This window comes from Haematobia irritans, chromosome 1 (genome assembly GCF_050003625.1).
Source record: "Haematobia irritans isolate KBUSLIRL chromosome 1, ASM5000362v1, whole genome shotgun sequence".
In the NCBI taxonomy this organism is placed as follows: Eukaryota; Metazoa; Arthropoda; class Insecta; order Diptera; family Muscidae; genus Haematobia; species Haematobia irritans.
This window is the reverse complement of record NC_134397.1, coordinates 74,949,394-74,967,973: the sequence shown is the minus strand read 5'-3', so window position 1 is coordinate 74,967,973 and position 18,580 is coordinate 74,949,394. Positions and strand designations below refer to the sequence as shown.

General features: G+C 31.3%; 1 protein-coding gene across 1 annotated transcript; it reads right to left on the bottom strand.

The window, feature by feature from the left end:
• Positions 1–2,928: 2,928 nt before the first annotated feature.
• On the bottom strand, positions 2,929–13,725 carry LOC142221187 (saccharopine dehydrogenase-like oxidoreductase). The gene is made up of 7 exons (XM_075290771.1): positions 13,504–13,725; positions 13,315–13,440; positions 4,610–4,844; positions 4,256–4,448; positions 3,585–3,731; positions 3,181–3,519; positions 2,929–3,114 (listed from the first exon to the last, which is right to left on the bottom strand). Exons 1-7 carry the CDS (start codon positions 13,624–13,626, stop codon positions 3,012–3,014), a joined length of 1,266 nt encoding a protein of 421 aa, XP_075146886.1. The 5' UTR covers positions 13,627–13,725; the 3' UTR covers positions 2,929–3,011.
• Between the last annotated feature and the right edge of the window lie 4,855 nt (positions 13,726–18,580).

Sequence of the window (18,580 nt, the reverse complement as noted above, 5' to 3'; positions counted from 1 at the left end):
TATTTATACAGAAAATTTTATTATAGAAAATTTTGCCAAAATTTTATTTCTATAAAAAGTTTTGTCAAACTTTTTTCGATTTTTTGTTAAAATTTTATTTCTATAGAAAATTTTGTCAAAATTTTATTTCTGTAGAAAATTGTATCATAATTTTATTTCTATAGAACTTTTTATCAAAATTTTATTTCTATAGAAAATTTTGTCAAAATTTTATGTCTATAGAAAATTTTTTCTACATGTTTATTACTAGAGCAAATTTTGCGAAAATTTCTATAACATACTTGTTCTATTTGTATCTATGGTTGCCACTCATACCAAAAATAATTTACCAAAGTTTGAAGAAAATTTTACCAAAATACTACCAAACAAAAAATCTTTTTTGTTGCAAAATTTTATTTCTATCGATAATTTGATAAACTTTTATTTCTATAGAAAATTTTGTCAAAATTTTATTTCTATAGAAATTTTTGACAAAATTTTATTTCTATAGAATATTTTGTCAAAATTTTATTTCTGCAAAAATATTTTGTCAAAACTTTATTTTTATAGAAAATTTTATAAAAATTTTATTTATACAGAAAATTTTATTATAGAAAATTTTGCCAAAATTTTATTTCTATAAAAAGTTTTGTCAAACTTTTTTCGATTTTTTGTTAAAATTTTATTTCTATAGAAAATTTTGTCAAAATTTTATTTCTGTAGAAAATTGTATCATAATTTTATTTCTATAGAAATTTTTATCAAAATTTTATTTCTATAGAAAATTTTGTCAAAATTTTATGTCTATAGAAAATTTTTTCTACATGTTTATTACTAGAGCAAATTTTGCGAAAATTTCTATAACATACTTGTTCTATTTGTATCTATGGTTGCCACTCATACCAAAAATAATTTACCAAAGTTTGAAGAAAATTTTACCAAAATACTACCAAACAAAAAATCTTTTTTGTTGCAAAATTTTATTTCTATAGATAATTTGATAAACTTTTATTTCTATAGAAAATTTTGTCAAAATTTTATTTCTATAGAAATTTCTGACAAAATTGTATTTCTGTAGAATATTTTGTCAAAACTTTATTTTTATAAAAAATTTTGTCAAAATTTTATTTCTACAGAAAATTTTGTTAATATTTTATTATAGAAAATTTTGTCAAACTTCTTTCGATTTTTTGTTAAAATTTTATTTCTATAGAAAATTTTTTCAAAATTTTATTTCTGTAGAAAATGGTATCATAATTTTATTCCTAAAGAAATTTTTATCAAAATTTTATTTCTATAGAAAATTTTGTCACAATTTTATTTCTATAGAAAATTTTGTCACAATTTTATTTCTATAGAAATTTTTGACGATATTTTATTTCTGCAAAATATTTTGTCAAAACTTTATTTTTATAGAAAACTTTGTCAAAATTTTATTTCTACAGAAAATTTTGCTAAAATTTTATTACAGAAAATTTTGTCAAACTTTTTTCGATTTTTGTTAAAATTTTATTTCTATAGAAAATTTTGTCAAAATTTTATTTCTGTAGAAAATTGTATCATAATTTTATTCCTAAGGAAATTTTTATCAAAATTTTATTTCTATAGAAAATTTTGTCACAATTTTATTTCTATAGGAATTTTCTATAGAAATAAAAAAAATTTTCTATAGAAATAAAATTTTGTCAAAATATTATTTCTATAGAAATGTTTGTCAAAATTATACTTCTATAAAAAATTTTGTCTAAATGTCAACATTTTATTTCTAAGCTAATTTTGTCAAAATTTTAGTTCTATAGCAACTTTTGTCAAAATTTTATTTCTATAGAATATTTTGTCTAAATGTTTATTTCTAGAGCAAATTTTGCGAAAATGTCTATAAAAATTTTTGTCAAATTTTTATTTCTAAGCAAATTTTGTCAAAATTGTAGTTCTATAACAACTTTTGTCAAAATTTTATTTCTATAGAAAACTGAAGTCTTCGTTGTTGGAGGAATATTTTGCAAAAACTACCAAACCATCAAGAATTCCACCAATCTACCAAACAGTAAAAAATCGACCAACTGTGGCAACCAAGGTGACCAACTCGCCAAGTATTTTATGTTTGCCGAAAAACAACATATTTGCGCCAAAAACTCCTATTTAAAAATAACATAAAAAGCATAGAAAAAAAAAACAATGAAAATGTTTTTTTTTAGGATACGGAAGTTGTGTAAATTTAGCTCTTCAAGTGTTATGATATTTCAGTATATCGAATTTTTCTTAATTTGTTCTAATTGTATCTATGGTTGCCACTCATACCAAAAATAATTTACCAAAGTTTGAAGAAAATTTTACCAAAATACTACCAAACAAAAAAACTTTTTTGTTGCAAAATTTTATTTCTATCGATAATTTGATAAACTTTTATTTCTATACAAAACTTTGTCAAAATTTTATTTCTATAGAAATTTTTGTCAAAATGTTATTTCTGCAAAATATTTTGTCAAAATTTTATTTCTGCAAAATATATTGTCAAAACTTTATTTTTAAAGAAAATTTTGTCAAAAAATTTTTTGTTAAAATTTTATTTTAGAAAATTTTGTCAAAATTTTATTTCTATAAAAAGTTTTGTCAAACTGTTTTCGATTTTTTGTTAAAATTTTATTTCAAAAGAAAATTTTTTCAAAATTTTATTTCTATAGAAAATTGTATCATAATTTCATTCCTATAGAAATTTTTATGAAAATTTTATTTCTATAGAAAATTTTTGTCAAAATTTTATTTCTATAGAAAATGTTGTCAAAATATTATTACTATAGAATTTTTTTTCAAAATTATATTTCTATAGAAAATTTTGTCAAAATTTTATTTCTATAGAAATTTCACCTTAAAAGAAAATTATTTTGATTGAGGAATACTTTACATTTTTGGATTCTCGATTCAGTGTAAATAAAGAGACAACATAAATATTATCACATATATAAATTTTTTTATTAATAAATATAGGTACAAATTTATATTCTTGTAACGAAAATGAGTTTTTCGTAAATCTATGATTTAAGAACTTCAAATTTTAAACCCCATTTAGCGTGGCTAATTTCCTCGAGTAGTTGAGTTTTGGCAAACGCATAACCTGGCGGCAAGACTCCACCACTGCAATGAAAAACAAAATATTCCCATCAATATATTTCTACCAATCGAAAATACTACCATGTTCACCTTCCAGGCATATTTTTATGATCTTCCAATATGGCCTTAGCACATAGCAGCATACATGTGCTGGTTAGGCTATAGGCAGGATCTTTACCAGTCACTCTGATCAAGAGCTCTTTATTGGGTGCCTGTGATTCGGGAGTACCCTTTGTCCAGCCATTAACTTTAAGGGTATAACGAAATCCTGCAGCTTTTCTATTAACCTCCAGTGGTCCTTGATTACTCACTGCACCTCCTGTGAAAATATGAGGATATTTTATCATCCATTTACGTAGAAAGCCAATTTGAGCCATTATCGCCACAATTAAAAGACCTACTGGGAACAATAGGGCCAATAACAACCATCTGTAAGTAAATCACAGATCATTTCAAAAAAAATATCTCCAAAGACAATCTAACGAAACCCGTACCTGAAACCAATGTACATTTCAAATTGTATTGGCCTCTTGTTTTCTCGCACATAAGCCAAACGTTGTGACCTTTGTACAGCGTACCGATCTGTAATCGGAAATGGGGCAAAATAACTTTTATGGCCTTCCGGTTGATGGGCATATGGCCTAAAATAAATTTAATTAAATATTCACACAAAGTTAGTAGGAAAATTTACACAACGCCAAATAATGATTTCAATTCTGCAAAAAAACTAAAGTATTGAAGCATCTCCCATTTGTCTTTTTACTTGAAGGTGCTCTGTCAGTTTGTAGGGTGTTTTCAACCTAAAGTTTAGCACTTTATAATTAGTAAAATTAATTGGCTCAAGCCCAGCTTTGAAATACCCTTTCAGTACGGAAAAGTACATATTTGATACCCAGATTGACATGGTTTAGATTGTAACCGTGTGTGTTTTTCCTAAAAAACTGTGAATTTTCCAAGTGATGACAATGTCAGCCCTTGACTTTCATTGACTCTATTTTAATGACATTTTCTTTATATATAATCATTATACAATACTTTTTCAGCGTAATTATTTTTATTACATTTTAGCTAACATATATAAATATAAATTTTTTCTGTATAATCGAAATCATTACTAGCTGAATTTCTAAAAAATAAAATATTACAAAAATATTCCAAAACTCACTTCATCCATAATTTAGGTCTTAGATTGGGCATCTTCTCACAGTTAAGTTTCTTATCCAGAGATAATATTTCCCGAGCATGCTGCATACAATATACGGCACTTTGCCAAGTGCCAATATTGAGAAGAGCTTTGGATGATTTGTCTGGCATGTGTCCTTTCATTTCCCAATATAGTTCAACGGAGTTTACAGTACCTGAATTCGAAACATATAGGGAAACACCAAAGAAAGTTCAAGTTATATAGCGTTTTTTAAACGATGATTCCAAAGTTGTACCTCTCGATTATAAATTTAATCACTACAGTGATAGGAAAAGCTTCATAATATTAACGAAATTTGTCTTTAAACCATAATACCTGGAAAATGTTTCTCCGCATAAACCACACCCAATTCAGTAGGAATACTTTCAAAACCACAGGTTGAGATCACATAAGAACCTTTCTGTCTGGCCAAATTATCATATTTCAATTGCATGCCTAAAAAATATTGCGGTTCACCGCTAATATCCACATGATGAGTACCAGAGTCAATGCAAGCTTTCACCACAGTTTCGCCATACAATCGATAAGGACCACAGCAATTCACCACGATCTATTATACATAAGCATATACATACATTATAAACAATTTTATTTTATTTTTGAAGATCTTATTTGGTTTAACTATTATTTAATTTTATGTTAAACTAAAACATGTTCCAATATTTATGTTTACTGTTTGTAAACAAACAAGTATATACAGCAGTAAGTTCGGATGGGCCGAATCTTAAATGCCCACCACCATGAATCATATATAAAGGGTGATACGGTCAAAATTTGGTCAAGGGAAAACGGGTGTAAATCGGTGAAATCGTTTATTTAAAAAATCAAATTAAATTTCTTTTTCAAGTTCAATTAGTATAAAATTCAGGAAAAATATTCAGTTAGGCTTTCGCTTTTCCAAATCCGAATTGCCGGGCCTCACGCTTGACACCTGCCATCAGATTTTGTACAGCCACCTTGTCCACCTTCTTCGCCACAGAAAGCTAGTTTGCCTTGAACTGCTGCTCGTCCTTAGCAGTTTTTTTGGTCTTCTTTAGGTTCCGCTTGACAATAGCCCAGTATTTCTCAACTGGGCGGAGCTCTGGCGTGTTGGGAGGGTTCTTGTCCTTGGGAACCACCTGCACGTTGTTGGCGGCGTACCACTCCATGGCCTTTTTACCGTAATGGTAAGATGCCAAATCCGGCCAGAACAGTACGGAACAACCGTGTTTCTTCAGGAAAGGCAGCAGACGTTTATTCAAACACTCTTTCACGTAAATTTCTTGGTTGACAGTCCCGGAAGCTATGAAAATGCTGCTTTTCAAGCCACAGGTACAGATGGCTTGCCAAACCAGATATTTCTTTGCGAACTTTGACAGTTTTATGTGCTTGAAAATGTCTGCTACGTTTCCCCTTCCTTTTGCCGTATAAAACTCCTGTCCCGAAAGCTGCTTGTAGTCGGCTTTGACGTAGGTTTCGTCGTCCATTACCACGCAGTCAAACTTCGTCAGCATCGTCGTGTACAGCCTCCGGGATCGCGCTTTGGCCGTCGTATTTTGTTTATCATCGCAATTTGGAGTCACTACCTTCTTGTAAGTCGATAGTCCGGCTCGTGTTTTGGCTCGATGCACGGTTGTAGACGATACACCCAGCTTATTTGCGGCATCTCGGAGAGAGAGGTTAGGGTTTCGCTTGAAACTACCGGCAACTCTCTTTGTCGTCTCAGCGGCTTCCGGTTTTCGATTTCCCCCCGATCAGACTTCCTGGCTGTCGACAAACGTTCCCCAAACACTTTAATTACATTTGTAACGGTTGATTTGGCAACTTTTAACGATTTTGCCAGCTTTGCGTGCGAGTAGCTCGGATTTTCGCGATGCGCGAGCAAAATTTTGATACGCTGCTCTTCTTGCTTGGACGGCATTTTGACAACTGAAGAGTGAATTCCAAAATCTAAATAGGAGCAACATTCTACACACACACACACCTTCAAAATGAGGGGTGTTTATACCCTTCACCACTACTGTGGTACAGGGTATAATAAGTTTGTGCATTTGTATGTAACGCCAAGAAGGAAAAGTCTGAGACCCATCGTTTAGTATACCGATCGTCTTAGAATTAAATTCTGAGTCGATTTAGCGATGTCCGTCTGTCTGTCTGTCGATGTATTTTTGTGTGCAAAGTACAGCTCGCAGTTTTAGTCCGATTGTCCTAAAATTTGGTATGGGGTCCTGTTTCGACTCAAAGACGATCCCTATTGATTTTGGAAAAAATCGGTTCAGATTTAGATATAGCTGCCATATATATTTTTCACCGATCTGGTCATAATTGGCGTGTATATCAACCGATCTTCCTCAAATCATCCAAATCGGTTCAGATTTAGATATAGCTCCCATATATAGCTTTCGCCCGATTTACACTCCTTTGTCCACAGAGGCCAATTTTTTGCTCCGATTTAGTTGAAATTTTGCACAGGGAGTAGAATTAGCATTATAGCTATGCGTGTCAAATTTGGTGGAAATCGGTTCAGATTTAGATATAGCTCCCATATATAGCTTTCGCCCGATTTACACTCATATGACCACAGAGGCCAATCTTTTACTCCGATTTAATTGAAATTTTGCACAGGGAGTAGAATGAGCATTGTAGCTATGCGTGCCAAATTTGGTTGAAATCGGTTCAGATTTAGATATAGCTCCCATATATAGCTTTCGCCCGATTTACACTCATATGACCACAGAGGCTAATTTTTTGCTCCGATTTAGTTGAAATTTTGCACAGGGAGTAGAATGAGCATTGTAGCTATGCGTGCCAAATTTGGTTGAAATCGGTTCAGATTTAGATATAGCTCCCATATATATGTTTTTCTGATTTCGACAAAAATTGTCAAAATAGCAACATTTTCCTTGTTTTTTACTAACATTGTGTTCCACCCTAGTCTATTAGCCGACTTAAATTTTGAGTCTATAGATTTTGTAAAAGTCTATCAAATTCTGTCCAAATCGAGTGATATTTAAATGTATGTATTTGGGACAAACCTTTATATATAGCACCCAACACATTTGACAGATGTGATATGGTATCGAAAATTTAGATCTATAAAGTGGTGCAGGGTATAATATAGTCGGCCCCGCCCGACTTTAGACTTTCCTTACTTGTTTTTAAATGCAAAATTGAAAGAAATACGTCAAGTTTATATTTACCAAATTTTGACCGTATCACCCTTTAATAGTTTACTTTGAAAACTCTTCGTTGTAGCGGGTTTCTTGATAATGTATAGAATTTTAGGAGGTTTGATGACAAATTTTCTCCCAAGCATATCAGTTCAACCAGATTCTACCTATGAAGACTAGATCAGATTCTGGATTTATGAGAACCAATTTTGTTTGAGTTTTAGAGAAATCATAAACATATCGTGTATATGACGAAATAACACCTTGATTTGAAATCTTAAATCTGTAGATTTTTTCCGACATTATTTGAATGAATACGATGAGTAAAATCTGGAAATTTTACTTTCGATTTCAAGCAATTTTCATGATCAGTGCGCCTGTTATACTTTGAAGGAAATGTTTTCTTTTCTAAGGAACGAAATTTTAGACAAAGTTTTCTTTTGACACAAATTTTATAGACAGTCGTTGAATCGCTTATCAAAAAATATTATCGTATTGGTTTTCTCTAAACGAAAATACTTTATACGAAAGGGGAATTTCGTTTGTCTAAAATTTCATTCCGGAGGAAAATATTTTTTCGTTGGGTGTACCCTCAAGAAGTTAAATCGGTCTATATCGATGCCTTACCAAACGGACCGGTAAAAAAATGCCATACAGATTTTTAAGGGTCTAAAATTCCAGTATATTTACATTTTTGTGCAAATCGGATAAAAAGTACAGTTTCTAGAAGCCCAAGGAGTTAAATCTGGAGATCGGTCTATGTGGAGGCTATACTAAAACATGGGTCGACACACACCATATTCGACTGACCTATTTGTGGCCAGCAGGATTCCAGAAGTCCTACAAATAAATTCGAGAGCTAGGTCTATATGGGGGCTATACAAAAACATGGACCAATACTCACCACCTCTTAATGTTCCTCAAATACCTCTAGAATTCCACTTTCAGACGAATTGGGTGAAAACTACGAATTCTAGAAGCCCATGAAGTAAAATCGGTAGATCAGTCTATATAGGGGCTATACCAAAACATGGACCGATACGGACCATTTTCGACACACCTCTTTATGATCCTAAGATACGTCTATATTTCTAATTTCCGGCAAATTGGATAAAAACTACGGATTCTAGAAGCCCAAGAAATAAAGTCGGTAGAACGGTCTATATGGGGACTATACCAAAATATGAACCAATAGGCACCATTTGCGATACACCAATTTGTGATCTTAAAATACCTCTAGATTTTCAATGTCAAGCAAATTGGCTAGAAAATATGGTCTCTAGACGCACAAGAAGTTAAATCGGGAGATCGGTCTATATGGGGGTTAACCAAAAAATGGACCGATACACCTCAATTTCGGCACACCTATTTGTGGTCCCAAAATACCTCTAGATTTCCCATTTCAGTTCAAATACAATTTCTAGACGTCCAAGAAACAAAATCGGGAGATCGGTCTATATGGCGGCTATACCAAAACATGGACCGATACGGACCATTTTCGACACACCTCTTTATGGTCCCAAAATACCTCTAGATTGTCCCAAAATACCTCTAGATGGTCCCAAAATACCTCTAGACCCCCATCACCATTCTATGGTGGTGGGTATAAAAACAGATGTTAAATGCACAATCTTTGAGTCTTAGTTTGTTGGTGTTAAAACCACGGTTGCCACACATTTTTTCTATAGAAATAAAATTGTAACAAAATTTTCTATAGAGATAAAATTTTGAGAAAAATTTTCTATAGATATAAAATTTTGGAAAAATTTTCTGCAGAAATAAAATTTTGACAAAATTCTCTATAGAAATAAAATGTTGACAAAATTTTCCACCAAAATAAAGTTTTGACAAAATTTTCTATAGAAATAAGATTTTGAGAAAATTTTCTATAGAAATAAAATTTTGAAGAAATTCTCTATAGAAATAAAATTCTGAAAAAATTTCTATAGACATAAAATGTTGACAAAATTATCAACGAAAATAATGTTTTGGCAAAATTTTCTATAGAAATAAAAATTTAGACATCAATTTTCTATAGAAATAAAATTTTGACAAAATTTTCTAGAAAAATAAAATTTTGACAAAATTTTCTAGAAAAAAAAATTTGACAAAATAAAATTTTGAGAAATTTTTCTATAGAAATAAAATTTTAAGAAAATGTTCTATAAAAACTAAATATTGACAAAATTTTCTATAGAAATAAAATTTTGGAAAAAAGTTCAACAGAAATAAAATTTTGAGAAAATGTTCAACAGAAATAAAATTTTGAAGAAATTCTCTATAGAAATAAAATTCTGACAAAATTTTCGATAGAAATAAAATGTTGACAAAATTTTCTATAGATATAAAACTTTGAGAACATTTTCTATAGAAATAAAATTTTAACAAAATTTTCTTTAAAAATAAAATTATCTATAGAAATAAAATTTTGAGAAACATTTTCTACAGAAATAAAATTTTGAAAAAATATTCAACAGAAATAAAATTTTGAAGAAATTCTCTGTAGAAATAAAATTTTAACAAAATTTTCTATAGAAATAAAAGTTTAAGAAAATTTTCAAAACAAATAAAAATTTAGACAACATTTTCTAAAGAAATAAAATTTTGAGAAAATTTTCTATAGAATAAAAATTTTGAGAAAAATTTTCTATAGAAATAAAATTTTCAGAAAAGTTTCTGTAGAAATAAAATTTTAACAAAATTTTCTATAGAAATAAAAGTTTAAGAAAATTTTCAAAAGAAATAAAAATTTAGACAGAATTTTCTATAGAAATAAAATTTTGAGAACATTTTCTATAGAAATAAAATTTTGAGTAAATTTTCTATAGAAAAAAATTTTGAGAAAATTTTCTATAGAAATAAAATTTTGAGAAAATTTTCTATAGAAATAAAATTTTGAGAAAATTTTCTATAGAAGTAAAATTTTGAGAAAATTTTCTATAGAAATAAAATTTTGAGAAAATGTTCAATAGAAATAAAATTTTGAAGAAATTCTCTATAGAACTAATTCTCTAATAGAAATTCTCTATATAAACTAATTGACAAAATTTTCCAACAAAAATAATGTTTCGACAAAATTTTCTATAGAAATAAAAATTTAGACAACTGTAGAAAATCTACAGAAATAAAATTTTGTGAAAATTTTCTATAGAATTACAATTTTGAGAAAATGTTCAATAGAAATAAAAATTTAGACAGAATTTTCTATAGAAATACAATTTTGAGAAAATTTTCTATAGAAATACAATTTTGAGAAAATTTTCTATAAAAATAAAATGTTGAGAAAATTTTCTATAGAAATAAAATTTTGAGAAAATTTTCTATAGAAATAAAATTTTGAAGAAATTTTCTATAGAAATAAAATTTTGAGAAAATTAAAATTTGAGAAAAATCAAATTAAAATTTTGAGAAAAATTTTCTATAGAAATAAAAGTTTGAGAAAATTTTCAATAGGAATAAAAATTTAGACAGAATTTTATATAGAAATAAAATGTTGAGAATTGTGGGTGAGCGTGAGGCTTTAAACGTTGTTCATGCGTGAGTATGACTTTCATTTCGTGAATGTTTATTGGTGTGAATTCCTACCCACACAGGGATGAAAATTTTGAGAAAATTTTCTATAGAAATAAAATTTTGAGAAAATGTTCTATAAAAATAAAATTTTGAAGAAATTCTATATAGAACTAATTCTCTAATAGAAATTCTCTATAGAAATTCTCTATATAAACTAATTGACAAAATTTTCCAACAAAAATAATGTTTCGACAAAATTTTCTATAGAAATAAAAATTTAGACAACTGTAGAAAATCTACAGAAATAAAATTTTGTGAAAATTTTCTATAGAATAACAATTTTGAGAAAATGTTCAATAGAAATAAAAATTGAGACAGAATTTTCTATAGATATACAATTTTGAGAAAATTTTCTATAGAAATACAATTTTGAGAAAATTTTCTATAGAAATAAAATTTTGAGAAAATTTTCTATAGAAATAAAATTTTGAAGAAATTCTCTATAGAAATAAAATTCTGACAAAATTTTCTACAAAAATAATGTTTTGACAAAATTTTCTATAGAAATAAAAATTTAGACATTTTCTATAGAAATAAAATTTTGAGAAAATTAAAATTTGAGAAAAATCAAATTAAAATTTTGAGAAAAATTTTCTATAGAAATAAAAGTTTGAGAAAATTTTCAATAGAAATAAAAATTTTGACAGAATTTTCTATGGAAATAAAATTTTGAGAATTGTGGGTGAGCGTGAGGCTTTAAACGTTGTTCATGCGTGAGTATGACTTTCATTTCGTGAACGTGTATTGGTGTGAATTCCTACCCACACAGGGATGAAAAATCAAAATTTTAAATTGTACCAACGAGAATAAAAAAAGTATACTTTTTGGGTTAAAAATGTACCAAATTTCAAAAATAATGTATTGGAAAATTGTAACCGAAAAAAATAAAAATATATCTATCAACTTTGAAATAACGAAGGTGCTATTTGTAGAGGTTTTGTGCGAGTCAAAATTCAAAATAGGTTTCCTTCTAATGTGTTTGTTGTCGAAGCCTTCATCATATTATAGTATGAAATTATTCATTGGACATATTCAGGCATTTAATATTGGAAATTAATTGAGTGAAAACAATCTTTCACTCAAGAGTTTTTCCATGATCTGGCGGAAGTTAATTTATATATTTTTTTATCCATTTCAGGATACAGAAAAAATTATCTATATGGGGTCCCTATTTGATCTTGAATATTTTAAATATCCATTCAATCCATTCAATCTTCCGAAACTTTATATTTTATTGTCAGATAAACATTGAACTCCATATTTTAAATAGATATTTTTTGTTAAATTTTATTTTAATTTGGTCAGTACCTAAAATATGTGTACAATAAAATTTATTTTGAACAATTAATTAATTGGGACTTCTCGAGCATTTTGAAGACGAACTGTATATTTCAAATTTACCAAATAGGTCATTGTAGTGCCATTGTACTTTTGAGAAGTGGAATGTACCAAATTTAGTACAATTGTACCGACTTTTACATCCCTGTACCCACATGTCGTGAATGTGCGTGCAGTAAAAATATTTCTTCGTGAATGTGCGTGAATAAAATTTGTCTCTAGTTTCAATGAGTTTTCTAGTTAACTCATTACATTAATTTTCGTTTAATCTGTTTTGGATGAATTTATTCAATTTCCATTTGACTTTCGCCAGCATGTGCTGCTGGCGTATGCAGTGAGACCTCTGAAAGGTGGACACCCACAATCGTCCACTTTTGCCAGGTGTCCGGGTTTCAGAGTGTCCAAGTTTGAGAGGTTTCACTGTACAGTGAATCCTCTGAAAGGTGAACACCCATGTCGCCTAAATTTTGTCCACATTTGGGAGATGCCCAGTTATTAGAGGTAAATTGTAATGTATCAATATAGCAAACTTCCCCAGACAACAGTCCACATTTGACAGGTATCCGGTTTTCAGAGTGTCCAAGTTTGAGAGGTTTCACTGTATACACATCCAAATTTATACTCTTTAACTAAATGACCAAATTTCGCTTTGAATGACACTATGCATTGTATCTTTTATTATTTGCATAAGGTTACACTGAAAAAATATTGTCGTTAGGCCAAAGATTTCTTGTTGAATGTCATTTATGTACTTTTAGGTTTTTTTCACAAATATTTTTTGCTATAAATTTCAATAGATCCACCTATTTATGGTTATCAATAGTTTTCAACACCGGGTAGAGGGAATAATAATTTGCAAAAACTTGTTTTTGTCAAATATTTGACAAGTTTCCCTCTATCTTATAAACAAAACATCCAAAGCGGTGATTAGATAAATAAAAACAAAACAGTTTGGATTACCTTGCATTTTTTTGCCATATTTTCTATGGACTCTTGATCGTTGACATCGGCCAATATTATTGGAATATGGCTTAGATCTGTTTTTGTCCGTTCACTAACTTTTTGTAAGACATCACGAAGTTTTGCCTGTAAAAGTAATAAAAATGTTATTCAGTATTTCAGTTTCTTCGAATTATGTGTGAGGCTTACTTGATTCCTGCCAGCAATAGCCCATTTGAAATTTTTAAAAATTTCTATTGCATGCTCGACCACTACTTGCCCCGTGTAACCGGTAGCACCGAAAATTATAGCGTCTAATTTTTCTTCTCCCATTATAAGCGAAAAACTCGAGCAAATTTCTATTAGACGACTGTTGGCTTTTATCGCCTAAATCAGACTAAGCCAAAATATTGGATTTTAAATCGTCAACTTTTGGCTCACATTTGTCAACAACTTGTAGTAAAGAGAGAATGAGAGTCTGGTGTGACGTCATACTCATTTTTGGGTTAAAGTTTGTGAAGAAACCTTATCGATAGGCTGTATATATGTATGTGTGATCAGCCAGTATAGGTTTTGAGTAGCCCATTCAGTGTTGCCAAACACAAAAATATATACAAAACCAATAATAGTTTATGAAAACTTTATTAAACGATTGTTAAAACAAACAAAAACTATTTTTGTTAGAAAAAAAAAAGAATTTAAATTGAAAATAGATCTAATAAATCGAATTGGCGAGTTAGTAATTAAAAATTGTCAAGATCTTTTTTATAAGTACTCGTACAAATAAATATATTCAGATGATATATCTCGGGCATCAAAGTCCGGTCATCCATGAAGTTGGGCAATTCCGTTCTGTCTTCAAAATGAGATAACGGATCAGTAAAGGAACGGTTGACAAAACTGTGCATGTAATTGACGATGATATAACAGGTTGGCTGATAAGTCCCCGACCTAACAAAGAAAAACAAATTTTTTTTTCAAAATTCGTTTTTATTATTCAACATAGTTCCCTTCAAGAGCGATACAACGATTATAACGACCTTCCAATTTGTTGATACCATGTTGGTAGTACTCCTTCGGTTTTGCCTCAAAATAGGCCTCAGTTTCGGCGATCACCTCTTCATTGCAGCCAAATTTTTCCACTGCGAGCATCCTTTTGGGGTCTGAGAACAAGAAAAAGTCGCTGGGGCCAGATCTGGAGAATACGGTGGGTGGGGAAGCAATTCGAAGCCCAATTCATGAATTTTTGCAATCGTTCTCAATGACTTGTGGCACGGTGCGTTGTCTTGGTGGAACAACACTTTTTATACCCTCCACCATAGGATGGGGGGTATATTAACTTTGTCATTCCGTTTGTAACACATCGAAATATTGCTCTAAGACCCCATAAAGTATATATATTCTGGGTCGTGGTGAAATTCTGAGTCGATCTGAGCATGTCCGTCCGTCCGTCCGTCTGTTGAAATGACGCTAACTTCCGAGCGAAACAAGCTATCGACTTGAAACTTGGCACAAGTAGTTGTTATTGATGTAGGTCGGATGGTATTGCAAATGGGCCATATCGGTCCACTTTTACGTATAGCCCCCATATAAACGGACCCCCAAATTTGGCTTGCGAGGCCTCTAAGAGAAGCAAATTTCATCCGGATGAAATTTGGTACATGGTGTTAGTATATGGTCTCTAACAACCATGAAAAAATTGGTCCACATCGGTCCATAATTATATATAGCCCCCATATAAACCGATCCCCCGATTTGGCTTGCAGAGCCTCTAAGAGAAGCAAATTTCATCCGATCCGGAATAAATTTGGTACATGGTGTTAGTATATGGTCTGTAACAACCATGCACAAATTGCTCCATATCGGTCCATAATTATATATAGCCCCCATATAAACCGATCCCCCGATTTGGCTTGCGGAGCCTCTAAGAGAAGCAAATTTCATCCGATCCGGCTGAAATTTGGTACATGATGTTAGTATATGGTCTCTAACAACCATGCACAAATTGCTCCATATCGGTCTATAATTGTATATAGCCCCCATATAAACCGATCCCCCGATTTGGCTTGCGGAGCCTCTAAGAGAAGCAAATTTCATCCGATCCGGCTGAAATTTGGTACAGGGTGTTAGTATATGGTCTCTAACAACCATGCAAAAATTGGTTCGCATCGGTCCATAATTATATATAGGCCCCATATAAACCGATCACCAGATTTGACCTCCGTAGCCTCTTAGAAGAAAATTCATCTGATTCAGTTGAAATTTGGTACGTGATGCTAATATATGGCCTCAAACACCCATACAAAAATTGGTCGATATCGGTCCATAATTATATATAGGCCCCATATAAACCGATCCCCAGATTTGACCTCCGGAGCACCTTGGAAGAGCAAAATTCTTCCCATTCGGTCGATATTTGGTACGTGATGTTAGTATAGGGTATCCAACATCCATGCAGGAATTGGTTCCTATCAGTCCATATCTGGTTGAAATTTGGTACGTGGTGGTAGCATATGATATTTAACAACCATGTGAGTTGAAATTTGTGGATGACAGTCTTTCGTAGAAGTTGCTACGCAATCCATAGTGGAGGGTACATAAGATTCGGCCTGGCCGAACTTACGGCCGTATATACTTGTTTCTTCTTCATATGGGACCGTTTGCCGCGATTTCGCCATATAATAATCACTGTTGATGGTTTTTCCCTTCTCAAGATAATCGATAAAAATTATTCCATGCGCATCCCAAAAAACAGAGGCCATTACTTTGCCAGCGGACTTTTGAGTCTTTCCACGCTTCGGAGACGGTTCACCGGTCGCTGTCCACTCAGCCGACTGTCGATTGGACTCAGGAGTGTAGTTATGGAGCCATGTTTCATCCATTGTCACATATCGACGGAAAAACTCGGGTGTATTACGAGTTAACAGCTGCAAACACCGCTCAGAATCATCAACACGTTGTTGTTTTTGGTCAAATGTGAGCTCGCACGGCACCCATTTTGCACAGAGCTTCCGCATATGCAAATATTAATGAATGATGTGACTAACACGTTCCTTTGATATCTTTAAGGCCTCTGCTATCTCGATCAACTTCATTTTACGGTCATTCAAAATCATTTTGTGGATTTTTTTGATGTTTTCGTCGGTAACCAACTCTTTCGGGCATCCACTGCGTTCACCGTCCTCCGTGCTCATTTCACCACGCTTGAATTTTGCATACCAATCAATTATTGTTGATTTCTCTGGGGCAGAGTTCGGAAACTCATTAAAACTCAAGCCAAGTTTTTGCTTCCAACGTATTTTTTCCCTTCAGAAAAAGTATTTTATCAAAACACGAAATTCCTTTTTTCCATATTTTTCACAATAACAAAAGTTGCTTCACAAAAGACGTTCTATCTCACCAACTAATTGACTTACAGACGTCAAATTTTGACACGAATCATTTGAAGGTTGGTACTATATAAAAATAATATGCATTTAATACTAGCGACGCTATCTAGGTGTCAGACCGGGGACTTATTAGCCAACTGTTAAATGTGGACACAAGATGCTGCGGTACATCCTCTGAATTACAAATACTGGTTGCCTTAGGTTGTTGGGGCCGCCGCACGTGCTTCGAAAGCGGCAAAGAATATTTGCTTCGATTTTTATTCTAATGCCTGTTTTTAATAGTCTATGCTATCGGGCTTCGAGTACAAATATAAAATTTTGGTGTAATTGACTAGGGTTTTACTTTGATTCGCTTTAAATTTTGCGTTCAAGTGTGCGGTTTAGTTATTTTAGTTAATTTTTGCCGCATTTCACTAAGTAATCGCAAAAATGCGATAATTTATTTTTTGGGAATCATTATGATTTTTATTGAATTTTGCTAAAACCACTATTCCCAAATTTCGTATCAAAAATTCCAAAGTGGGGGCATGTTAAAAAAGCGTCGTTTTTTTTTAATTTGCATATTTGAAACCTTTGTTTAGTTGACCAAATTGGCCGATAAAACCTTAAAACGTATACTAACAGGTTGGCTGATAAGTCCCCGGTCTGACACATAGATGGCGTCGCTAGTATTAAATGCATATTATTATACCCTAAACCACATAGTGGTCAGGGTATAAAAAGTTTGATCGGCCAAAAAATGTGCCTACAAGAAATATTGGCTAAATATAATCTTCTATAGCACTAACTATATGTACAAAAAATCATCGAAATCGGTTCAGATTTAGCTATAGCTCCCATATATATGTACCACCCGATTTTTCTAAATTTGGCCATAAAACCCTTATTTATCAACCGATCTTACCCAAATTTGGCTAAATGTAGTCTTCTATAGCACTAACTATATGTGCAAAAAATCATCGAAATCGGTTCAGATTTAGATATAGCTCCCATATATATGTATAGCCCGATTATCCAAAATTTGGCCATAGAACCCTTATTTAGTAACCGATCTTACTAAAAGTTGGCTAGATCCAGTCCTCTATAGTACTAACTATATGTGCAAAATTTCATCGAAATCGGTTCAGATGTAGATATAGCTCCCATATATGTATCACCCGATTTTGAAAAATTCGCCCCTAATAACCTTATGTTTGACCATACAGGCCTCATTTCTTAACTGATCTTACTCAAATCTTGCACAAGGTCACCTTTTGTGGTATTAATCAAACCCGCAAAATATTATGCAAATTGGTTCAGATTTAGATATAGCTTCCATATATATGCATCGCTCGATTTTCCCAAATTTGGCCATAGTACTCTTATTTATTAATGTTACTCAAATTTCAAATTTTGATGTACTAGCCGATCGTACTTATGTAGGCGCAATATCAACACAGCCAGTGTTGCTAGAAATAGGGGAAATTCCCTATATGTAGGGTTTTTCTAATATTTAGCGTCTTGCAGGGACATAGGGCCATAATGTAGGACATTTTCACTCAACACAATTTGTAATAATTTTTACATTTTGGTAGCTCTAGAGGAGGAAATTAGAAGCCGGCATGGCTTGATCTTTAACAATGTGTGGTAAACTTTATTCCTGTAGAGAATTTTGTCAACATTTTATTTCTATAGAACATTTTGTCAAAATTGTACTTCTATAGAAATTTTTTTCAAAATATTATTACTATAAAAAATTTTCTCAAAATTTTATTTCTGTGGAATTTTTTCTCAAGATTTTATTTCTATAGAATTTATTGTCAAAATTTTATTTCTATAGAAAAATTTCTCACAAAAATTTGTTTATAGAAAATTTTTCCAAAATTTTATTTTTATAGAGATTTAACAAAAAAGATTAC

Bases quoted from the DNA above. Each gene is read 5' to 3' on its own strand.
- LOC142221187 (XM_075290771.1), bottom strand. From the start codon at position 13,626: ATGGGAGAAGAAAAATTAGACGCTATAATTTTCGGTGCTACCGGTTAC. The intron at 3,732-4,255 runs GTGAGTTTTGGA...AATTTATTTTAG, and splicing joins AGACCTAAATTATGGATGAA to GCCATATGCCCATCAACCGG. The intron at 3,115-3,180 runs GTGAACATGGTA...TTTTCATTGCAG, and splicing joins CATAAAAATATGCCTGGAAG to TGGTGGAGTCTTGCCGCCAG.